Source organism: Dermacentor variabilis, chromosome 7, assembly GCF_050947875.1.
Source record: "Dermacentor variabilis isolate Ectoservices chromosome 7, ASM5094787v1, whole genome shotgun sequence".
Taxonomy (NCBI): domain Eukaryota; kingdom Metazoa; phylum Arthropoda; class Arachnida; order Ixodida; family Ixodidae; genus Dermacentor; species Dermacentor variabilis.
Window position 1 is genome coordinate 160,368,995 of NC_134574.1, and position 25,368 is coordinate 160,394,362.

The 25,368-nt window shown below is 42.3% G+C and overlaps 1 protein-coding gene across 3 annotated transcripts; it reads right to left on the minus strand.

The window, feature by feature from the left end:
• Window positions 1-1,029: 1,029 nt before the first annotated feature.
• On the minus strand, window positions 1,030-25,122 carry LOC142588308 (ankyrin repeat and SOCS box protein 3-like). 3 transcript variants are annotated; one of them, XM_075699907.1, is made up of 10 exons: window positions 24,304-25,122; window positions 23,214-23,378; window positions 22,416-22,682; window positions 19,068-19,245; window positions 17,855-18,007; window positions 13,793-14,019; window positions 10,698-10,902; window positions 6,237-6,412; window positions 2,855-3,051; window positions 1,030-1,429 (listed from the first exon to the last, which is right to left on the minus strand). In XM_075699907.1, exons 1-9 carry the CDS (start codon window positions 24,500-24,502, stop codon window positions 2,894-2,896), a joined length of 1,728 nt encoding a protein of 575 aa, XP_075556022.1. In that variant the 5' UTR covers window positions 24,503-25,122; the 3' UTR covers window positions 1,030-1,429; window positions 2,855-2,893. The 3 variants fall into 3 exon arrangements, with proteins under 3 accessions (XP_075556022.1, XP_075556020.1, XP_075556023.1); XM_075699905.1 differs by lacking the exon at window positions 1,030-1,429 and having other exon boundaries at window positions 2,784-3,051; XM_075699908.1 differs by lacking the exons at window positions 1,030-1,429; window positions 24,304-25,122 and adding an exon at window positions 24,117-24,296 and having other exon boundaries at window positions 2,784-3,051.
• Window positions 25,123-25,368: the final 246 nt, after the last annotated feature.

Sequence of the window (25,368 nt, forward strand, 5' to 3'; positions counted from 1 at the left end):
TAACGCCGATTTGCGGGATAAATAAACAAATAAGTGCAGATTAATTTGAGTGATTGAGAGTCTGTAGCCCTAGCGTTTGGACACAGTAATTTTACTTACAGAGAAGCAACGATGCAGAGCAGCGGTGATACAGTTTTTGTGATTCATTTGTGTACAGCGAAATGTGACAGTGGATATTTCAAGACTTTTTATGAAGTCCTTTAACTTCATGCTATAACTGATTGACTCTAACGAATCAGTCAAGTGATATTGTTTTGCTTGCCCTATGAGCAAGCAACGTATTCATAAACATTTTCAACTGCTCAACAAACTTTCGCTTCATTACGTGGGTCGTTTCACCATCAGACATCCTTTTTAATGCTGCGAATTCCTGTGTGTGGCAGTGTTTTGATAAAAAAGAAAACATCTGCAGTTTTAGAGATTCAATTGCATTTTTGTTTCAGCTTATTGCATGGTTAAGCAAACAGGGGCGGACTCTCGATGAGATGGTCCGCATACTATACATTCAGCAAATGCAGGTGTCTTTTCTGGCAACTGAACATCAAAATAAAACATGAAGCCTGAACGCACAAGTAAAGCAAGCGAGATCAACTCAATGCGGAGAGCTTCAACTTGTACTGCCTAGCGAATTTTGTCGCTCGCCACGTACCAAGCCGCAGCAAGGTGTGTTCGAAACTCCAGCATTTCGGGCGCACGACCCCCATGACCATTCACCACGCAGCGATAATAGTGGTGATGGTGCTTGGGGACCACTGGCTTGTCGGTGTATAGTCGTTGGGTCCCTCCGCTTTTGGCAAGATTTGTCGGACAAAAAGCAGTCACTTTCCACCAACGTTACTAGATTATAGCTTGCTTTCGTTCCTTTCCATGAACTGTATTATAGGCACTAGCGCAATAACGTTGTACTCACATTTCAAGCACCTTTAAAGTGTGATAACTACACACAGAACTCAACACACAAACCGAGCGACACATGTATTACTATACGGGGTGGCGTTTTTCTCTGTACTACCAGAGAAGTATTAAGTAACTCTGGTACTACCCAGCCAACTTTGTTGTCTGCTATGAGGCTGGCCACAGTGAGTTCAAAGGTCCAGCCTGTAAGCCCCATATATAGGCAGTAACGCCTCTCTTGCTTTCAGATGCTTAATACCGATATTTTGCACTGAGGCTACAAACTGTAATGTTGCCTGCTCAGTGTGTTCTTGGGATAAAAACAAATGAGAGTTTGCGAGTCGGAGCTGCAAGCAAACAAACAAGTTCGTGGGTCGGAGCCGCACCTTTCTCTTTATTGTCAGCTGATGCGCGTGATAAGGTTGTCTGCGTCGGATGACTGGCGCTTGTTCATGCTTACACTGCGCAGCGTTCAAGATGAAGCTCGGGCTTGCAAACACAGCAGACACCCGCCAACCGTAGAAATTTTCGAACCCTAGTGAAACACAAGAAATGAATAACAACCAATCGCACCAAGTTGAGTTTCTACCAACAGGTTTCCAAAATTTTGCAAAGGTTTTCTTTTGGGCAAAGTGACTTGTATTAGTGTAAATGCACGACTTGGAAATGAACTGAACCGGTTGTAATAGAATTTAGACGAGTGCACACTGTCAGAAAGCATACCTAGCGGTGCTGTGTGCAGGTTGACCACTACAAAGCTAGAATGAGCGCTGTTTGCTGTTGCTCCTAAATTTCTTGCTAGCAAATAAACTGGCAATTCAATGCTTCAAATGAGAAAACGCCATCATCTGCTTGCATCGCTAAACTGAGGCATGCTATGAAAACAATATGTCGCCTTGCGGCATAACAGGTGTCATGATCAATTTCAAACCTACCGAGGCAGTTATCATTCCTGCTACCGTGCCTGCAGACAAAAGTACATTAGCGAGAATTTTCCTGCTGCTTAGAGCATTAGTAACACTAACGCTGGCACAGAAAGTTGTGAACAAACAAAACCAAATGAAGCTCAAACGTACATCACTATAATTTATTGAAGTGCCTGCCTAAACAAAGCACACTCCCTGATTTGAAAAGCCAGCACGATATTGAAAGCAATGTTCTGCTCGCTGGGAAGAAAGAAGTCCCAGGTGACGTACTTTGAAGAAACCGGTACAGTTATCAGCCGTCCCTTTTTCCCAATGCGAAGTTTCTTTTAGAATTGAGGTTAAACAGCGCAAATAAAACAAGGACACGAGGAAACAAATACATGTACCACAGACAAGTGCTGACTGCCAAATGGAAGTTTATTTGAAATTCTCCAGCCATTTTATACCTTTTTCAGGATAGGCATGCGTACACCAGTTGCAACAAGGTATAAAATGGCTGGAAAATTTCAAGTAAACTTCCGGTTGGCGCTTGTCTGTGGGATTTGTTTCCTCGTGTCCTTGTTTTATTCGCACTGTTTAACCTCAGTTCTAAATATGAACCAACTAGCCCTCATCAAGATCTTACTAATGCAAAGTTTCTTATTCAAGCCATTCTCCGATGCTCATTGTCTGCTTCTTTTGTGAAAAGAGTAAATCATACATTGCTGTCTTTCCACCGCGTCTACACACTTAATAATACACAGGTCTTTCGACATCCATATTCTTTTCATTTTCGGGCCTGTGTGTAGTGGCGTCACGATTCAATGCATTCTGTGATAGGAGGCCCTCTTTTGCTTCAAGTTTGAACCTGGATGGGCTGGTTCTCGACGTGGCTGCTAGGGCGCGAGCATTTAGTTTAAGTCACCAATCATTGGCAGTCATTGGCATCAGAGAGAGGTCTTAACACTTAGTAAAAAAAAAATATTCATCTGCACAATGACATTTATTGTACACATATAAGCGCAATCTTACATATATATATAATTAACACATACAATATAGAATATAGCAGAATCAACAGCTGCTTGTGTCAATCAGGCAATGTTTCCAAGGTCCTTGTACAATATAAACCTCTGAATGGCTGGTGGAATGTTTGTCTTTGGAATAAGTTCCTCGAAGTAGTGGCCATGATTGCTGTGCAGCCACCTGCGCAGGACCACTCGGCAGAGGCATTTCAACTTCAAAGGAGACTCTGCAAGAAATAGGCATGATGAGAAATTAGGCATACCATACTGAAGTGCATGTGTACTTAAAAAAAAAAAGAGCAGTTTTGCACATAATGTGAAGCAGCGATATTATATGCCGTAGATCTTGCACTGTTCCATCTGGAGTAAAAGTTCCGAGATGCGCAGTAACAGGTAAAAAGCACTTGAAAAAAAGAAAAAGAAAATGAGGACGAAGGAGGGCACAATGCGAGTGCTAATCTTTAGACAAGTTGCTAACTTAAACCCGAGGCACACATATATGCAGTAGACACCCCTTAAACAGAACTCGTAGAGACAGAAAAAAGTGTTCAATTTATCAGGAGTTTTGTTTAGGTTAAGGACACAAAAATGACCAAATATTGTTTGGAAGGCACAGTGTATTAAGTTTAATGCGGTGAAGAAAGAAAGATTATTGTGCTCTACTTTGAATATCGCTTCGCATCTTTTGAGCAAGGTATGTGTTCATACACGAAAAGCTTCCCAATAATTCCACACCAATCTCGCGTTCAAATTAGCACTGCAGACTCTCAATGAAATGTCTTCCGTCAAGTCCGAAACAGCAATACGCACTGAAGCAGTAATATTCATGGCTGTCACTAGAATTTATAGTCTTTATCACAAATATCTGCAATAGTATCTTCCAACGCACTCCTCAGAGCAGGTAACAAGGGCACCAGCTAAAGTCTCATATTCTTGCAGTAGCTACGAAACAGTAATTGCAACTTGACAGTAAAGCTCTTCCACATCAATTTTATTTCCTTGTTCCTCAACAATCGCTTGCCTAGAAAAGCCCTATAGTGATTATTTGGCATCACCGTTTAAGAGGAAGCTTTAGCTCAGGCCCAACTTCGACGTGGCCTATTCAAGTACAGGTAAAACGCAAAAACACATTTATGAGATAACCCATGGACCGATTTTAAATGAAATTTGTTGCATGTGAGAGAGAAAGTTAACTTCTAGTGACTGTTGGAAGCGGAATTTCAATTTAGGGCCTGATTTTGTTAAAGTTTACAAATTAATAAGTCTGCTTCAAGAACAGATATTTGGTTCTGTAAACGGCACCTATTAGATAATTCAAAGTGGACAAGTTTGATATGTCATTTAATCTTATGTGCACTTGTAATGTTGGTTACAAGGGTTCTGCAAAAGCTGTATTTCCATATTACTAAATTTTTTCGAATTTATGTGTAACATCAATTTTGTCCACTTCAGATGTACTATTAGAGGCAATTCACAGAATTGTGATGTCATTTTCCATTGCCGAGTTATAGTTGTAAACTTGATAGTTGCATTTCCTGAAAATTTTCTATTGTTGCCAATTTTTAATAAAAAATTAACGACCTAAATTGGAAATACGAAACCAAGAGTCACTAGATTTTCAGTTTCTCTTTTAAATGCAACAAACCTCGTCAAATCTGGTGCCGTGGTTGCCAAGAAAAACGAATTCTCCTTTTACATATATTTATAGAGGAGCACCCGAGCTAAAGCTTCCGCTTAACATGGTTATCATAGATTTCCTGTTCCATATGTGGTATAACAGTCAATCAAGCAGGTGGTAGTTTCAGTTCCAGTTTCACTGAACCGAAGTTCACGAAAAGAAGCAGTCCGTTAAACCGAAGTTTGTAAACGGTTTCTCTATTAAGGCCAACTAAAGACGATACCCTCATTATGCTTATCCAGCATTTACGTTTAAGTGAGTTTCATTTATCTGGAGTCCACTGTGCCTCCCATGCGTGGAGACGACTTCTTTGTTCTTTTTTCTTTACGTGCACACTTTCCAAAAAGGTAGTCACGCTATCAAAGCACACACCAGGACCCATTAAAAAATTATAATTCTTTGTTCGATGAAGAGAAGGATAAAGTGCTGACACATTCAGTGCTCAAACTTGCAATTTCCACTGCTTCTATAATTAATTTTGTTAGTTCATCTCTGCATGTCAATAAAATCACACAAAACTGTGAACCAACAAGATTTACAAAAGAAAAGTGGGAAAATTATGCAGATCACACGCACTGTGGGAATTGATTCTATGCAAAACATTTTGCAGGTGGCTATCCAGCATCATCTGGGGCTCTTCAAAAATTTACCAGAAATACCAACTTCCTTGTCAAGCAATGGTGTGTGTGACCACAGCTGCAAGATGATGATGACAGCTAAAATAGTATGACAGCTACAGCATGACAATTATTATTTTTTTCACTCCAGCAAAGAAAACGTCACAACTCATTCCATTACGACCTGGATCGTATGATGGCCGCACAATGCTGTGCAACATCCTAGCGTTATCTACTATAAAAGGAAAGCACTGGGGGATGTGGGTCGATCTCGAAGTACTAGCTGCCACAAGGCAACTGGCAGGCGAAACCAGCACGCTCCTGCTTGTGATGCACAGGAAAGACAGTGGTTAGTCTGTGGCCGAATGGAAAGTGGGTACGCCAGACCTCTGGAAGAGCTATTTGGTATTGGCATGAAAGAAGTATGCGAGCAATCGCAGTATAACTGTAAGAGTTCAGGTTGCTATGCTGGGAGATTGAGGTACGATCTCACCACCATGCACATACTTTTTTTTATTGAAGAGGCCTGAAATGAGGTGAGACAAGAACCTATACATTTACCACAGTAGCCTGGAATGAGCCAAAGAAGCTTCACAGTTTAAATAATTTACGCACATCCCAGGTGCTTTGGGGATAGGTTTAAGTAAAGCAACCATTTGCAAACATGAAACCTTTTGACAGAGAAACGCCTCACTCAACGTGAACTTGTAGCGCTTGAAAGCATGAAAAGCTTTACGAGTTGGTATGGTTTAATTTCTCTACTACTAGAGTCATGTCCAACATAAACCAGAGTCTATTGCATGCACTACAAACTGGCTAGAGTGCTTGCCAGCATGCCCCAACTATGAGATCAGCTCAAATCAAACCCAGGCTATGGCCACATTCTGTTTGTGTTGGAGCTCGCATCAGCACTCAGTGTATTATGCCCCTGGAATTCCTGTGCCACGTCAGTTTGCATTATCTCCGAGACTGGCCCATTGTGCAGGAAAGCAGCCAGCCTCCCACAAGGTAAGCATAAATGAAAAGAAAGTTTGGCTTTAAAAATGAACTTGAATAGAAAAATCTACACATACACAACAGCACAAACACAAACAAACCGATTCCTAGCAATACTCACCTAAGGATTCTACCACGGCTGACCACTGTTCCTGGTTTAGCGGACACCATCGAGGGCCAATCCTGATACAAGTCTTCACAAGGTTCTGTAGTAATGACGGACTTGTCACAAAGCACCGAATTGTTTTGAGAACATTCAATGCATGTTGTTCATTCTTCTTATGGTAAAAAATGCAGCTGGAAAGAAAAATCAAAGCCATTTCAAATGGCACCAACAGGGTTGAAGTGTGTAAGCAATCTTACAGATGCGTAAGCATTGAGAACTGTCAGCTAAGGTGCCATAAATGCCATTAGCATTTCTATGCCAGCTGCTTTTGCTTTGTGGCATTCTTGGTATGCTTAGGCAGTGGTTCATCTGCAGTGTGCCTTGCCATCATGGCAACGAGAAGTCTAGGTGCAGACACCGTATATAACCCAACATCGCTACTATGGCAAACACAATGACAATGGCAAAAAAATCAAAGCGAAAGTAGCACTAGCACTAACCGAAACAAATTGGATGTGGTTTTTAACATTGCATATTTTACTTTACCTATACAGGCCTTTTAGAATTGTGCTGCAAAAAAATTACACTTTCTTTCTTTCTTTAATGCATCAGGCTCAAACACTAGAAGAATTTCAACCATAAACCTCACATGATGAGTGCTTCCCAAAGTGTGTTTTGCAGTTTCAAGGCAGGCTGCACCAAAATAAGTTGGGTTTTGAAAGATGGCTTGGAAACATTAGTAATAAAGAGATGGAAAAATGGCTGTGGTTGATGAGATGGTTGATGAGAGCAAGATACAGGCTGTAGCTGAACATCAATAAACAAAACCAGTGCACTTTCACTTTGGGACATTCTGCTTTAATTGCTGCTTGCTTCCTTTCTTGTTGGCCCAATTTATACCCAAGCTGAATCACTCACTATACATGTACATTAAACAAGAAGAAAGGGGGTTAACTAAGGGGCCCGATTTTTATTAGTCGTATCATATGAAGCCAACAAACACTGACACTAAGGGCAACACAGGGGAAATTACTTGTGCTTAATAAATGAAATAAAGAAATGATAAATTAATGGAAATGAAAGTGGATGAAAAAAACTTGCTGCAGGTGGAGAATGATCCCACAACCTTCGCATCATTTAATTTATTAAGCACAAGTAATTTCCCCTATGTTGTCCTTGGTGTCAGTGTTTGTTGGCTTCATATGATATCACTATACATTAACCAACAGCAAAGCAAAATTTTAGCAAGATATTTTGCATTACTACTTATCCAGTGAAATAGAATAGCTTGTGGCATGGAAAAAAGACTAGAATTTTACGGTGCTTTATATTCAAGCCCATCAAGCTATTATAATCATGATGGGTCCTGAGGGTGTTGAAGATCGAGCGCAACAAATTTCAGACTGGGTAAAAAGTCAAGTTTCTGACTGTTTTCTGGGAACTACACCAAGCAGCACTGACGTGGGTGCCCAGGGGGCCAGGCACGAAAGCAAGACAAGCACGCATGCATAGTTCTAGGACCTGTGTTATGTCTGCTTACCACTAGGTGCCTGTGTCATCAGTTGATGGGCTATTCAGAGGCTATTCATTACATAACTAAGTGATCACATATGCCCTATGCCTTTGTCAATGTCACTTAGATTGTGTATACTGCTAGTCCATAACAGCTTTAACCAAAGTACAATTTCATTGCAATTGACTCAATGTATCGCGGACTGCCTTATGCAATATTTTATATGTGGACTTCCCGCACACACTTAGCTTGCAAAGTTGCTTGGCGCGCGGCAACAGCAGCAGTTCGGCACTGTCGGAGAGTGGGCCCGACTTTCTTAGCTGGTGTCACTCAAAGGTAGTAAGATCTCAAGAGGAAACTTTAGCTTAAGGGCTCCCATCTACATAAATGGGAACGAAGAAATAGCTTTTCTTGGCAACCGCTGCACTGAATTCGACGAAGTTTGTTAATATTAAAAGAAAAGGTTTATATCTAGTGACTGTAGGAGGCACAGGTATTAAATATATAGGCTGCCAATTGTTTAATAAAGATTGTTGAAAACTGCAAAATTTCAAAAAGTTATACTATGAAGTTTGCAACTCTAATTCAGCAATGAAAAAACGATATAATAATTCTGCAAACTGCACCTAATTTCCCTTATGTTCTCTCAAATGCAACAAATTTCATTAATATCGGTCCAGGGGTTATCTCAGAAAAAGGTTCTTGCGTTTTACATGTATCTGAAAAGGCCGCATCGGAGTTGGGCCCAAGCTAAAGCTTCCTCTTAAGCACAGGCGGTAAACAGAATTAATTAACAAGTTAAATGAAGCCACTTCTAAGGCAGACAATATTGGTGTATTATACACCACTTTGAAGTATACCACTAATATGCGAGTAAAACTTTTGCGAAACCTTTGTAAACATTGTAACAAATTCACATAAGCTGTAAATCCATACACTAAATTTGTCCATGTTAGATGCTCTAATCGGTGCAGTGTACATAAATGTGATACGTCGTATTGGTGCAAGGTTACAGATTTGTAAATTTTGTTCTTCTATTTACTTTTTCTTCATTTTTTTAATGTACCAATCTTCAGCCACCTTTGTAAAAAAATTCTAGGCTCTCAATCAAAATCCAGCTTCCTACAGTCACCAGGACCTAAGTTTCTCACTGAAGTGCGCCAACTTCCATTCAAATCGGTCCAGGGGTTCGCTCACAAAAGCATTTCTGCTTTTACGAGTGATCTGAATAGGTGGCATTGGAGTTGACCTCAAACTAAAGCTTCCACTTAAGAGGAAGCTTTAGCTCAGGTACTCCTATCTAAATACATCTAAAAGGAGAATTGATTTTCCTCGGTAACCACTGCAGCAAACTTGACGAGGTTTGTTGCATTTAAGAGAAACACTTAACATCTAGTGACTGTTGGTTTCGAATTTTTGAGTTAGCTTGTCAATTCTTTATTAAAAATTGGCAAAAATAAAAAATTATCACAATACGAAACTATTAAGTTTACAGCTCTGTAACTCAGCAACGAAAAATTATACCACAATTCTGTGAATTGCATCTAAGAGTACACCTAAAGCAGACAAAATTGATATGCTACACATGAATTGAAAAAAAATCTAATAATAACGAAATACAGCTTTTGCAGAATCCTTGTACACAACGTAACAAATTCATGTAAGTTATGAAACGACATATCGAATTTGTCCGCTTTCAATGATCTAATAGATGCTGTTTACAGAACCGTGTTATCTGTTCTTGGTGTAGAGCTATTAATTTGTAAACTTCATGCTTCTATTATTTTTCAAACTTGCAAATATTTGAAAACCTTTTTAACAAAATTCAGACCCTAAATCGAAATTCCGCTTCCGACAGTCACTAGAATTTAACTTTCTCTCTCAAATGCAACAAATTTCATTAATATCAGTCCAGGGGTTATCTCAGAAAAACATTTTTGCGTTTTACATGTATTTGAATAGGCCGCATCAGAGTTGGGCCCGAGCTAAAGCTTCCTCTTAAGCACAGGTGGTGAACAGAATTAATTAACAAGTTAACTCAAGCCACTTTTTAAACAAGACCAACAGCACTCATTGCACTAACTTTACGAGTCTCACGTCTCCAAGACTGCTATGAGGCTTCTGCAAGATCATTGCGCGAAAGCTGCAAGAACTTAACAGAGAAAGCATCCATGCTGCACTTATCCAACAAACATCCAACCACGCCTTGCCTCAACACACTTGGAGGTCTTGGTCCGCTTATGCCACCACTCTCTCCTCACAGTATTAATGGGTCTTGGCAAGTGCTCCCTTGCTCCAGAGCAATGTCCCACATCTTTTACAACTTCGAGTGCATGTCGCTTCTACTTTTACCAAGTCAGTTGGCCATAGCAGCTGCATGCAATGCACATTCACACTGTAATTTATTTATTTATTTTTACATACTGCAGTCGTTTTATGCCTATGGCAGGAGTGGGGAATCATACAGCTGTATATCGTAGAAAAATGTGCAAAGTAAGCAGCACGAGAGAGAGAAAACAACAAAAAATAGATCAATAACGTTCAAGTTTAAGCAAGAAATTGTCCAACGGAAGAGAACGAATGGCACCAGGCAACGAGTTCCAGTATTCAATGGTTAAAGGGAAAAAAATATATTTTAACGCATCAGTTCGTGATCGATAGGATACAATATCGATAGTGATACCTTCTAGATGAGGAACGTTCAGCAAATTTTACGTATGTGCCAAGGGGGAAAGTGGATCATAACATGTATTGCCATTTTTATATGAGCCAGCCCTGTACCGCAGCCACGATCACATTACATTCGCGAGGATATGGAAACTGCTTCCTTCCACACTGCATTCCAGACCCCCTATTATATGTTAAGTGCAAGTTTCACTGATATGAAGCCTGGCCCCATATTTAGTTCAACCACTTGGTGCGGCAAGAAATCTCTGCATTAAATGTCACCAAACAAAACTTACCTTGCCAACTTGAGATTGCTGGCTTCATCACAAAAGCCAACAGCTGGATCGAGCCCCATTCGCAAGACTCTAACAAGCGTGTTCTGATCACTGACAGCCACTTGAAGGCATGGGTTCCCACAGCTGACGGTGTGGTTGAGACGGTTCAAGTCGCCTCCAGAAGCGACGAGAAGCCTCAGGAGTTGCTCATTTGGAACTAGCAGTGCTGCGAATAGATCACCATCATCAACCACTTAAAGACTAAGTGCTAGAAAGTTACACATTAGCTAAATTGGCTACAAAGGAGTAGTATATGCTGCTGAAGAAATCTTGGCAAAGCTGCAATGCTGGTAATTGTCTGATTGTCTTATTAGCAGCCGTTAAGTAGTAGCACCTAAACAGATGACATTTGAAACTTGTGGTTAATGGATATGATGAAAATCCCAGACTAAGGCCTCCAAGATTTTCAGCATGCTGAGGGCACCATTTAATCTTGGAGCTAATGTCAAGGATCTGCTCTGGTTCTCAAATTTCTGGATCCTGCATCACTTTCACCATTCCCTCACCACACTTGACAAGGTTTGTCTCCTGTATCAAACACCAAAAGGCCAGCTGTTGGCACTAGTGATGTTTAAGCACTCAGCCTTTGACACTTCACAGATTACAAAACGAGACATTCCATTCTCTCCTAAAGTTAGAGGCAGACTTGCACCAAAACTAGGAGGTTTAGATTGTTCTTGCCTGTAGTGCATGAATATGGCATGCTCATTGTAGCTGAGCAGCTAGAGCTTCTGCCAGTGGCAAATGTGAGGGGTATATTTTTTTGAAGTACAGAGTGACAAATGGCAAGTGCATTACGCTTCTTTGGGAAGAGACATTCCTGTATTCTTCACTTGTAATTTACTCTAAAATTGCTGACTCTTAGGAAAAGTGTTTCAATCCATACTGAGCTGGGCTTATTGCCTCATATTGTGATACACACTCTGTGATACGGGAAAGGTACACTGGCGAATAAATCTGAAAGCAGTTTTGAGTGCCATGTGAGAACAAACATGTGAGAACAAGATTTCACGAATCAGCAAGGCTATGCTTAGGTGCATGAACAAAGAGGTTCTACTGCAAGTGCACATTTGTGTCAACAGGATTTTGCACAACAATGAATAAGAAATTATTAAGCTCCTTGAAGCATTATTTCATGTACATTTTTTAAAAGACGTGAGTCCAAAATGTTTCATGAGATTTCAATATGTTTATCCATCTGGGTGCTGTAGCGTTCCAATTAAAGTAGTACACTTGGCTTCAGTGTTATCATATGAAATCTGTGGGACAAAGTGCCCAACACACAGAAGCAGTATGTGGGCTGCACTTCGAAACAATTTTTCTCATTTTTAATTCCTTTGCTCTTGGCCACTGGCTTGCATAAAGCAGTGGCCCTGACTTTGCTGCGAATGGCTGCTCTGAGCAATGGGTAATAGGAAGTTACAGTAAAACGTTGTTAAACCGTACCCGCTTAAACAGCAGTTTCGTTTCAAAAGTACTAGTAAAGTCAAATTCCCAACTCAGTGGCCACTGAACATAATGCGTTTTGTATCTGCATAAACCGTACCAGCTTATTGTGTACATATCGGTAAACACGTAGTGTTTGCACTTTTCATAGCGCAATCACGGTGGTACGTCTGCCAAGCAGAAGAACGAGTCTCAGAGATCAGAACAGGCTCCAAGCACAAACGCAGAGGGCGCTTGGAAAGGTGAAGCCACATTAACATCAACATCATTTCGATGTTGAGCCGGAGAGCGTTGCAGCTGGCTATTGGTGGCCTGTGTTGTGGCATCGTGCAAGCTAGGGCTCGCGTCATGCCAAGGAAGCGCGGACAAAGACCAGGTGTACAGCATAAAAGAAAAATTGGACTTCATTTGTGCTATCGAACGGGGCACAATGTCAGCACTGGCTTTGCGAGAGGGATCTACCGTTGACTACGGTGTATGGCATTTGGAATGTGAAGGGAAGATGCTCGGCTGCTGGGACTGCAAAAACATGTCAGCTACAAGGTTCAACTTCTTGAAGTTCGGCGACTTTTCGCCACTGTTGCTTCTGTTATTGATTGCAGAAGCATCGCCAAATGAGCACAACACTGAAAGTGACAGCACGGGTGATTCTAGCCCGACAGTGGCAGAAGCTGTGCGTTACGTCAGCTTCATGAGAGTGTTTGCTGAGAAGAGGGGGCTGGTGGAAAAGCTGGCTTGCAAGTTTGAACGACTGTCGTCGCTGCTAGGTCGCTGCAGCATAAAAAAAAATAACAGACTTTTGTCACGGGAAATGAATAAATACTGCATATTTTTTGCCTTTTCGTCGCACTCTCTCTGAATGCATGCTCTTGACAGGTAAGTGGGTGATCTCACGCTATTTCGGTTAAGCAGTACTACCGTTTAGTACGTACTTTTTCCAAGCTATGGCCAACTACGGTTTAACGAGGTTTAACTGTATTACAATATAATTGGACGAAAGAAATCCTAAAGAAATACAGCCCCTGAGCTACTATTTTTCTCCAAAACTTAGTTTTTTGCTGCATCGTATGTAATGTAATCTGATGAAAAGCTTATGCTAGTGTTGCCAACTGAATCGCTTCACAAACATGCTGGTTCATAATGTTTGACTTTTTTTAACAGGCACAAAGTGGTTAACGAGCGCTAATGTTGGAGCACAGTAGTTGCATTTAACTGCTTCTCAGTCAGCGAACGTGGAGGACACCCTTGGCACAAAACACAAGTACATACAGAAACGAAGCTCTGATATTTGTGTGTTTAAATACGAAAAGCATCAGTGAATTCTAAGAATCCCCAAGACTCACTAATGCCCTCCACTCTCAAAACTTTCGCATTCAGGCTTTCGTGAAAGATGACATCGGTCTTCAGCAATAGAAAGCACTCTGCATCAGCTGGCTTCGAAGTACATGTGGTCGCTGTCCTGAACTGCTTTGAATGCAGCAGCGGGAATTACTTTTTCCATTATTTCAAAACCTTCAAGACACCACATTACAATACACCACGTCACACTACTACAACCCACTCACAACATAACTGATTCAACATGAGACATAACCCCACCGTTATCGTACCGCATGCAAGGGGACTGACACACTTGTTGCTGATGTGATTTGGACTAGCCCCTGCTTCGAGGAGGATCTGGACGGAAGGCACATCACTCTTCAGCACCGCAAATGACAGGGCAGAGTGGTACCGCGGGTGTGACTGACGAGGCAGCTGTTCTATCGGCTCCGTCACCCGTAGCAGGTAGGTATTGGGGTCGAAGCCAGCTTTGAGCAACTCCTGCAGGCATTCGTGGCTGCATGAGAATGAACACTAAGTGCCTTTTGTGAAGCTTTTAGCAAACGACTGTTGAATGAATGAAGCTAGCATGCCTGATATTTCAGCTGGGCTCTCTTTAAAAGCAAAAGCTCTGCAGTGAACATGAATGCCATATATTTTTGTGCAACGGTCACACTTTTTCTAATGACTTGGGCCCAGATGTTTTGGGTGCAGCCAATGCATAAATAAAGAGTGAATAAATTTGTATATGCTTTGAAAAACTAACATACTTGCTGCCATATGGGATGACTTTGGGAAGCTGTTATATTAGTTTCGTTTGCTACCCAATTCATACCATGGGCTGGCACGTAGCCATGAAGCTGGAGCAGCTAAAATTTGGTTCACCACAAGCACACTGTTACAAGACGAAGCCATCCTTGAAGGCGGGCCCAAATGCTGCACTGCACATAAGGTTGTACCACATAAGGTTGTACGATAAGGGCACTACTGGAACTTTCACACAAAACAATAGTGCCTGCGCACATTTCAGCTGGCGTGGGAAGGACAAAAGCTCACTACACAAACGTGTATAGTATGTAAAAAGCAGAGAACCTGTGGATGCTGCCCTTAGTGGCCTAAAACATTGTGTGAACCCGTAAGCAGGACACTACAGGACAAGCCACAAGGTACCTGGATACAAATTTCGTTGGTGCTTAGTACAATACTGCGGAAACAACCAAATAGGAAACCTACGTACTGCGCCGGCATCACACTGTTCAAAGGTGAAGACATTCTCGGACAGAGCGCTGTACAAGGTTTCGTGGTGAAAAATACCCGACGTTTTCATGCGAAACGTGAACAGAATATTGCAGTCGAACACACATGCTTTTTCAGGCAGCACGATAGTGACAACATACGCACAAAGCATCGAGAACATTACGGTGCAGTGCTTACGTGCAGCAGCAGCACACAGCTGCCTACGAAAGACAGCACGGACGAAAACTGCGACAACGCAAACTGGGGGAATTGGGAAATTAATTTTGTGATGACATTAATGGTTAAGTTGACAATCTTCCTGGCAAAAGATTTATCAACTTCAATTACAACCGAAAAGGATACCAATATTTGCACCTATGTACAGCACTGGTACTATGTGGAGGTAAAGTTACAGGACCGCGCCTGACAGGTTGCGTGCAGAGAAAATGGAGGTGCAGCCCATACCTAAATAACTTTTTCTGAAATATTTCGGCCCAGATTTAGGGGTGCAGATCTTACATGGCTGCCACCCTTACATGGGAACCTACAATATCTGTCATTGGGATAGCTGGTCTTTCGTGATCACTAACAGCAAATTAGCCAAACTTAATGCGCAGACACAATGTAGAAGACAAACACAAGAAATACATTTTGTTGTTTATGCATGGCTAGAGAACAGCGCAAGTATGCCAGTTTGTACAAATAAGGATTATAGAGGCACTAAAAAATGACGCTAATCTAGTTTTCACTAATGAAATATTCTTTCAGAAGTCAATTCCCATTCATTTGGTGGGAAAATATTAGTTACCAGAGTAGAAAATTAAAAACAAAGTTCCCTTTACTAAATTATATCACCTGACTGCAAGGCCCACATGTTAGTGTAACATCGCAGACATCAAATTATTTTCTCGTATTATTCTGGAGTGGAAAATGCTTTCCCAACTTGCTAGGTTGACTCTTTGGTCTCTTTGCAATAAAATGCAAGCCTTCTATATTGCCCAGCATAGGTTGTCTTACTTCCTGCCAGTTACCATTTTTCACTACATTATTGCTGTTATTTCTCGGCACAGGATGCACCTACTCCATTGAAAATTTCCTGAGTGTTATGACCTATTCCACAGCAAGAGAGACTTGTCTAACCGGACTGTGCATGCGATGCAAACAGTGTTGTACATTTTCGAATGTACACAACCACCAGCTATTACTCCAGAATAAATGGAGATATATGTATAAACCGTGGATGGACTTGACCTCTGAAGTTCCGATTCAATTACAGACAACTATGGTTGCCACTATCATGATTTCAGTGCTGCTTGTTTCTCTGGGCACAAGTTCACCCCATAAATATCTATGCTGTTAACTCACATTTTTGGCAGTGTTTGTTTCTTAACCGTCACTATGTGACAATATCATTAAACAAGTGCCTAGTTTTTAGCAAAGACTGTAAAAACTCATGATATCACAGATCTTGTGCCAGGAGTGCAGAGCAGTGTCGCAACCAATCTTCCATTTTTGCACTTTTTTTTTTACCTTAGCAAGCCTCCACTCACAATACGAGTGACATATTTAGTATTCCAGAAATAGAATTTGCCAATTTAGCTTAACCTTATGCTTCTCCTTAATATCCCTTAAAACAAAACTGTGTGGATGCAAGAGCCATGATATAGACACACCACACATGGGCATTTGACAAGAAAAATTTTGACAAGTGCGCACAGACTGATCAGAGTGCCATGTTTTATCAATACAAATATATCCTATTTTCATGTGTGTAGCCCGTACCAAAAATTACATAAATTAAGAGTACTGTGTGTATTACGCGCAAGTATTGCCTTCACATAAGGTCTCATGGCAATGCACACCAAACTGCTATGAGGCCAGGCCACATTCAACAGAAAGCAGCAGTGAAGCAGTGCTAACTGAATATATAAAATAAGATAATTTCCGGAGCTTTTCTTTATGCCGATAACTGTGCCAAGTTGCATTAAGAAATAGTTTACCACTGTTGTGTGTGGTTATTGTATTTGAGAAATATAAGGCCAGGAAAAACTTTTGACCACTCAGAATATCGTTGAACATACAGAATAAAAGTTTCGGAGCTTTCATTTTTTTTGCTGATAAATGTGCCAGGTTGCATTCAAAAGGAGTTGAACACTGTTGTGTGGTTATGCATGTGCAAAAACATAATGTCAGGAAGAAATTTTGATCAGCCAAAATATTACTGAACATGCAGAACAAAATAGTTTCGAGGGCTTTCCTTTTTACGGATAACTGTGCCAGCTTGCATTCAAAAAGAGTTGACCGCTGTTGTGTGTGGTTATTCCATTTGCAGAAAGAATGCCAGGAAGAATTTCTGAACAGTCAGAATATTACTGAACATACAGGATAAAATAGTTTTGGGAGCTTTCCTTTTTGCTGATAACTGTGCCAGGTTGTATTCAAAAAGAGCTGACCACTGTTGTGTGGTTATTGTATTTGCAGAAACATAATGTCAGGAAGAACATTCGACCACTGAGAATATTACAAACAAGGTAGCATGACAATTATAATGGGAACTAACGATGCAGCCATAGCCACGGGGCTAAACTCGAGCACATTAACATAGCATAGTGCCTGGTAAGAGTACAGTGATGCATGCTGGTGCAACACAACCTGCGCATGTGACAATATTTGCATGGCCGTGCACCACAGCGGCAGAAAAGGGTGATGTGCTGCCCTGAAGAGTTAGTGCCATGCAAATGCCAGCATTGCTGCATTAATGCAAAAGTTTTCTCAAAAGGTGTAAATGTAATCAGCAAGTGAATAACCATGCAACTTCACTGCAAAGGAGGAATAGCACTGTTTACACTACGCAATGAATAAAAAAAATTTGAATAGATTGAAAAAAAAAGAAGGACTTTAGCATCTCAAATTTATGGCACCAGTAAATTGGCACTGCAAACTTGACATTCACAAGTTGTTTGCAAATCCGAGAATCACTTGGGAATCTACTGTGACTAGGCTGATGCGCAAGTACTCCCATTCATTTTCAAGAACACTTCCATGACAGGAAACATAAGTTCCTCACGGAGCACCGTCTATTTCAAAATCAACAGACTGGGTGTACATCAACATACCTGTTCCACTCTATGGCTATGTGGAGAGGTGAAATCATTGGCTCGGATTCGTTTGCTTCATTGGCAGAGGCAGCACTTTCCCTCTGGAAGGGCTGCAGGCAGTTCTCAAGGAGCCGCTTCATGTCCATGGCACCAAGCAGAAGCCTGAGACAGCTGTAAGCAAAATATCAAAGCCTGTGAGAGAACCGTTACAAAAGGAAGCCAGTGCCACAAGCTCGCTATGGACACAAAGCAAGGAAAACATGCCAGGCAAGAGAAGGTGATGTCGTGTTAGCAGAGAATATACCGTGAAAACTGCAGTAGACAATGGCATGGAATGTAAGCTGGTACAATTGCCATGCAACTGTGGTAGTAGAATCACTGCACTTTCTTTTCACGTTACACCAGCACAGTTTGGCTAGTGTCCTGCACTGTTTTAATGTTATGAGGCCACACCAGAAAGCAGAATTTCTGCTCCTGTTCCACTGGAGCACAAATGCTCATTAATGATGGGACAAATAGGGCTGCTAATGTGCACGTCATGTGTTTTGGACAAGCATTTGAGAAAATTATGGGCTTTATTTGTGCAGGCAACGAACAAGGCTTACTTGCAACCTTACATGTATGGCCATTAAAAGTGAAGTGCAGACAGCTACTGCCATAGTGAATTTGTAAACAAAACCACAATTTTTTTACAGTGCTTAACAGCAATATTTTTTCTTTAGTGACTTCAGACAAGAGTAATGAGAATGTTCTTGTGAGCCAGTGACATGACCAAATGGTTGTCACTTAAGTGATTTCAAGTGGTGCAGCATGATGAAGTGGTGGGAACACCTTTGTACATTGAATCTCGCAGATCTGTACTCACTGAAATAAACAAATGAATACCTCTTTCAAGAAATTACAAGAAAAAAAAGCACAATATACTTTAGCAAAAACATGAAACTTCTTTACACCAAATTGTGATACACATGAGGATAAGAGAACACAAACAAGGACTCTACACCGAATGAATTAGCAAGTTACATCCCTATGTCCCACTTTACTTTCACATGTCTGCGTGTGTCATTTTCCTGTGCCCCCATCTGTGGTTGTTGCATGCAGCTCCAGGTGAGAACGTTATCAATGCCAAAAGCAAGCCCTTGCATTTTATTCATGCAAACACGTCTCAGCGTGTTTCTGGTTGTCCACAGATAAAAGAGTGAGCGGGATCCAAGTGTCTCAAAACACGTACAGGAGGCTGTTGGACTGAGCAGCAAGGTGCACTCCTGTGTTGTTGTCATTCGTAGTTCGGTTCGGATCGGCACCATAGCGAAGAAGCAGCTCCACACATTCATGGTGACCCTTCTGAGCAGCGATCATCAAGGGTGTTGCCTTATCCATAGCACCACGATCAATGAGTGAATCCTCCCCTGAAGCAGGGAGAAAGCAAAGCACTCACACATTGGTAAAAGAAAATGAATAAAATTCGATAAAAAGTGCTTTACAGTTAGATTTGGCCAAGCTAGCAAGGAGAATAAAAGAAAGACCAGAAAGTGCAGCTGTGACTAAAGCAGCATTTTGATCTCTGTAGCTGCATTAATTAAATGCAAGTGGAGCTGAAACCAATGCTTAAACTGCCTTGTTCCTTATCTGTGCAGAGGAAACATGTCAGTTATGTACTACCATTACGACGAAACTTTTAAACCCTCATCGTGCACGCATTTGTTATCACATCAGCCAGCGGCAAGAGTGCTGCATAATGTTAAATGCTGAATGGAAAAGCTTGGTGGGTAGATTCTACATAGTGCACAATGAAGCAGACAGACACAAGACCTGCAGTGGCTGCATTTAGTGAAAATGCACCCCCACTTGCAGAGCCCCTAAACAACCTCTGACATTTTGAAGACATTTTAAGTAAGCAAAGGCATCATGCTCAGAATACTGCGACAATCATCACTGGCAAACAGTGCAGCACTATGTGCCATGGGGAAGTCACAAATTAAAAAAAGAAAGTTAAGCTTTCTGGGTTGTTTGCTTTGAGGACAAATAATGGTGAGGGTGACAGTGAATGTTTAATTTCTTAAGCGTTCGGTCTAATACGAAAGTGGCGAGTTGATTTTCAACATTACCTTGTGTGTACAACAGCTGTTTGTCTGCATAGTACACAGAACACACATCGAGACGTGTTTGCTTGAGTCATTGCTGCACGCCATTCTTCACAGCCTCCGAGAAGGTTAGTATTATCATTGCCTCACACAGCACATCGCATTGTGGCAAAAATGTTAAACTGTAGTTGAATTATACGCGCCGTGCACGCCGACGGACAGGCCACTGGTGGCGGCCTTGCGCAGAACACGCGGGAGAGGAGCCTGCCGCGCACCGTAGTTTGTTGTGTCGTTGATCGTGCTTCTCTGTCTTATTCACGTTTTCAGAGCAAGATAGGCAACACCATTCGCACATGTGGGGTGGCCAAAGGTTCAGGGAATGCCGAAGAAGAATTGTTGCAGGGTGGGGGGCTCAAATACCAGTGAAAACGTGCCGAAGATACGGTTCTAATCATTCCCAGCGAAGCCTCATTAGCGGGAGCAACGGTAGCAAAAATGGATCGTCGCTTCGAAAGGAAAATTCTTGTTCTCATCCTTTCCTCTGTCTCGTCGGTGTTTTTTTCCACTCGATCATAGTTAGACGCGTGTGCAACGAAGTTGGTCTGCTGTGCAGCATGAGGTTTAAAGGCATTTCGCTAAAGTTCGGAATGCTGTTTGCCGCTTATATTATTTTCCGCTTCTTTACCGCGTTGCGCTAGCTAGGCAGCACGACTGCACGAGCGCATTGCGTTGTATGTTAAAGCTATTGAAGTTTGCAAGAACTGAAATTGTTGGTTTCATGTGGCGCGGTAAATCCTCGCACCAGCTGTCGTGCACTTCATGTTTTTACATCTATTTTATGCATGGCTTCGCGCACATGTTTAACTGTTGCTAGTTGCTCCATGCATAACTCTTGTCGATTCTTTTGAGCTGAGAAGTTTTCACCCTGCCTTGTTTGTAAAGGGTATAAATCACGCTGTGTCTTATCGGAATGATACCAAGGAAGTGCTTCTTTAACAGCTTTATTCTTTTCGCCCGAGAGCATCTTAGATATTGTTTGCATTTTTGGAAATGTGTTTAGAAAATAGGTAGTTCAGGGCGAGAATTGCTAATAGCTGCTGCATATGGTATTTTTGTTCCATTTCTCGCTGAAAAGTTCGCGTCCCGTTTGGGAAGTCATCACACCTCGATGCTGCCTGAGCAAACTTAACACGCCGAGCGATTTGTTTGTTTCACAGCGTAGTCCCTTCTTGGATGTGAGTTTTATACTCAACTGAATTCTTTCTTATACTTATGCTGCAGACAACTAAACCGGGCCTTGCCGCCAGCGCTCATCTACTTTGACTGGCGCTGCTCTGCCTTTAAATATATCATGTGGCACCTCTCTCCAGTAATATAAAAAAGTACAGAAAAGTTAGTCAGTCTTTAGCTTTGTACGTTTCCAAGCAGCTCCCTTGGGGAATTTAAAATTGCACAAACTGCAGCGGGAACGGTAGTTCATCGGCGTATGCAGCAGAATTGCATCGGCGGTACAGCACTAACACGCGCTTTTATTAACCCGTGTGTTTGGTGACTTCGTTGGCTAGTGTACGCATTTCCATCAATAAATTGGCAATTACTCTTCTTGAGGCGACTTCGACTGCACTTATTCGGCAATGTCACATGTATTCATCGGCAGAAATATAACAACGGCATATGCAGAGATTGCACCGTGCGGATTTGTTTGATATAAGTCTGCACTAACGACGGGTGTTTATCATTCATGTACAGGAGCAGCACTGTGGCAAGGGTAGATTAAAAAAAACCATGAAGAGATCGCATCACTCAACAAAATTTATCGGCTAGTGAACATGAGCTCCACGTCATGTAAATGGGGTTCATGGCGCTTGTCTGCGGGATACACCTTGCACGTATGTGGACCATGTTGTCCCAAACACCGGTAATATCGTGTTCATACCCGCTCGCACAGAGGTCAACATCTTCCCTACAGCTGTCACTGCAGAAGAAGCAGTCTGGCACCCGAACAAACGAGAAATCGCAGCCGCGAACTTCAGCCATCCTTGCTGCAAAGGGTTGTCGTCTGCTACTGCTCCCGCGTGTACTGTTGGAAGTGTCCGCTAGGTGGCTTTCAGTGGCGCCTCTATAGGCGGTGCACGAGGCGTATAGGGCTGTACGTGCCAAAACCACAATCAGACTACGAGGCACGCCGCAGTGGCGGGCTATAGATTAATTTTGACACCGTTATGTTCTTTAACGGATGTGCAACTTAATTTAAGTGCACGAGCGTTTTTGTATTTCACTCCCAACGAAATGCAGCTGCCGCAGTCAGGATCGAACCTGTGACCTCAGGCAATGTCATAGCCGCAAGGCTACCACAGCGGGCACAAAGGAGTTGATTTGACGTGCGATACGTGGGACCTTAAAGATCTTACATTTAAAATATGCAGCACCGCCACATTGTGCAAGAAAGTAACTAACCAAAATAAAGAAAGGACGTCAGGAGTAGATATACATACCTGCAGCTTTGGCAGTGCCAAGAAGAAACTCGAGGCAGGCAAGGTGGCCATGTTGGGCGGCAACAAAGATGGGTGTCATACGGCACTCATCACGCACGCCAAGCTTGGTGTGGCGCCCATGCTCAACGAGACACTTCAGGGTGGCTAGGTTACCGCGCTCAGCTGCTTCGTGCAGCGGGCACCAGAAGCCACAGTCCCCCCTGTTCACGTCAGCCCCACCAATGCACAGAAGCTGCCTTACAACGTCCGCCTCTCCAGCACGGGTTGCTGCGTGGGTCATCAATGGAGAAGGGGGGTTACTGAGCAATCAATGAACGCATATCAATCAGAATTTCTGTTTATCTTGAGGAGTGAAAATAGGCAATGGCAAAAGGCTATATTGCTGCTTTTATAGGTGCCGTTCATAAGGCATGTTGCCGCTCTTTATAAGTGCAAGTACAAAGTAACTTAGTGCAAGCTTACACAACTCCATAGGGGCTATAAAGAGAGATGGGAAAATAATTGCAAAGCAAGTACAGAAGCAAAATGCACAAGCCTCACAAAGGGAAGCAACAAAAAAAAAATACTGCAAGGATCGGCATACAAGAAATACCATGGGCAAAAGATGGAAAAGTGACATGTATAACAAGAGAAATAATAAGCATGCATCAAGAACATTACTTTGTGCTTTATGATGTTATACTGCAAGCGTAAAACGAGCAAGAAAATAAACATCAAAATCACGAACAGCCCAAGTTTATATGAAAAGAAGAAGGAAAACAAGCTACAGTCCACCAGTCCTATACTCGCTAATCGCACCTGCTAGCAGCGGTGAGTCGCCCTCATGGTCAGTAATGTTGACGTCAGCATTGCTCCTGAGCAGTCTGTTGACGATGTCCAGCAGTGTCTTTCCTTTCAGCCTCTTGCATGCAAGAAGCAGTGCTGTCTCACCTTCAAAGGTGCGCCAGTTGACATCCGTGTCAGCTTGAAATAACAAGGGTCATGTATTGAAGTTTAGAAAATGATATGTATACTCGTTGAACACAACTACAAATATTTCGAAAGGCAACGGTGCCTGACTGACAAGCAAGGAAAGAGCAAGGTCACAACACCGACTGCAGAATTTTATTGCCCTTTCTTAACTCTCTCTCTCTCACTCACTCACTCACTCACTCACACACACACACACACACCCCAGCGCGCGCACACACAACCAACCAAAACAAAAAAACACTCTAAATGAGACAATGCAGTCGCATCACTGTCATGTGTACAAATGCCTATACAAAAGGTTATTTCCTTTTTATTAAAGCAACTGCAAGATCAGTCAGAGAAACCTTAACAAGCGCACGCCCCACGCAAGCATTTCGGGTCTCATGCGCGCAAACGTGCACAGTCACCTACGTCGAAGCTGTAAATTCAATTTTCTCGTTCTCTTTGAGCACTGGCGGTTCTTGAACTTCAATAGCTGTTGATGGCAACAGATGATGCGAAAGCGCAGGGAGTCGATTGGCCACGCCCTCGACAGCTTACACATTCGCGTTCTCTTTCCTGTCTTTCCTGGTAATCGAGCACAGTTAATGAAGACAATACGAACGATCTACTTGTGCTCATTTGCTCGTTTTCAACGCGCGAGCTTTGCGCGCCCAGTGTAGCTTTACAATCGACACGCTGCAGTTGCGCTATTTAACGGTGATTGGGCTTGTACACGTGTATACTCACGTTCGTTAGTTGTCATCTATGCTGGCGCTTAGGCGCCCCATCTCCATGCAATGATGCTGATGGTGTCATGAAAGGAAAAAGCTGTATGTGGGACCGGACAAGACGAACACTGCTGCAGTGTCGCCTTACAATCAGCTTTCAGCTTACGCGACAGGGAACACTTGGTGATATGTGAAGCACACCTCACCGTGGTTTAGGAGGAGGTCAAGCACTTCAACGCTACATCCCGCTGCGACAGCCTCGTGAAGCGGCCTCCAACCGCGGTTGTCTTGCACGTCTACGGGCTTGCCGCTGTCAATCATTTCTTTCAACGCCACTACGTCCGAAGACACTACGGCGACGCTCACCGTAGACCGGGTGTTACTCCAAACTTCAGTGAAATCCATCGTTCTCTTTTGCTGAAATAAATGCACAGGCGTGGTCGAAAACGACCGCCGTGTTGTTTAATAATTCGCGAACATCTTGATGTTGAACCGGCTGAACTTTATGTTTATGTAGAGGTAGACGTCTATTTTACTACTTGTGCGTATTTTCACGGCAAGTCAAAGAAATGAACTAGCCAAGTCAAGCAAAAGCTTAAATCGAATAATTTTGTTTGCTTAACCCAAAATTGAAAGACCAACGCGGCTTTTAGGAACAGATCATCATTTAGGATAGTGATTTAAAGAAATAAATGGCGCTTGATTCTGCAAACCCTAAAGGAGCTCGGTCAAGCGTCGCTAGGATAGCTAGCGTCGCACTGTCGTGCTTCCCGTGCTTCGTAGAGTTACTGTATATGCTACCTTTGGTAGCATACATAGAGTTTCCTACAAAAAATTTTGTAGGAAACTCTATGGTAGCATATACAGTAACTCTAGTGCTTCAGTAATCTAAGCACCCCTTTTCATCCCTTTTTGATGGGTCCGTTCGATTCGCCTGCACCACTGTGAACCAGTTCCTGGCGGTTCAGGGCATTTTTGTAGGAAACTCTATGGTTCACGGTGCTGTAGGGGATAGGTTCGATTTTCCTACACCACCTGAACCAGTTCACGAGGTGCTGCACCCTGTCATTCGTTGTCGCGGTGCAGCAATGGCGCCCGCTGAACCACACCGTTCGTTTCAAGAAGTTTAAAAAAATAATAATAATAATAACCTTCTTGGTTTGTTCCAAATGGTACAAAGAGAGTCAAGGGGTCTGTTCGATTCGCCTGCACCACTGTGAACCAGTTCCTGGCGGTTCACGGCATTTTTGTAGGAAACTCTATGGTTCACG

What these genes read in the sequence shown, in the direction of transcription:
- LOC142588308 (XM_075699907.1), bottom strand. Translation starts at nt 24,502, where the DNA reads ATGGATTTCACTGAAGTTTGGAGTAACACCCGGTCTACGGTGAGCGTC. An exon ending in CGACTCACCGCTGCTAGCAG is followed by an intron (nt 22,683 to 23,213) that starts GTGCGATTAGCG and finishes TGACCCACGCAG; the next exon opens with CAACCCGTGCTGGAGAGGCG. An exon ending in AGCAATCTCAAGTTGGCAAG is followed by an intron (nt 6,413 to 10,697) that starts GTAAGTTTTGTT and finishes TTTTCTTTCCAG; the next exon opens with CTGCATTTTTTACCATAAGA.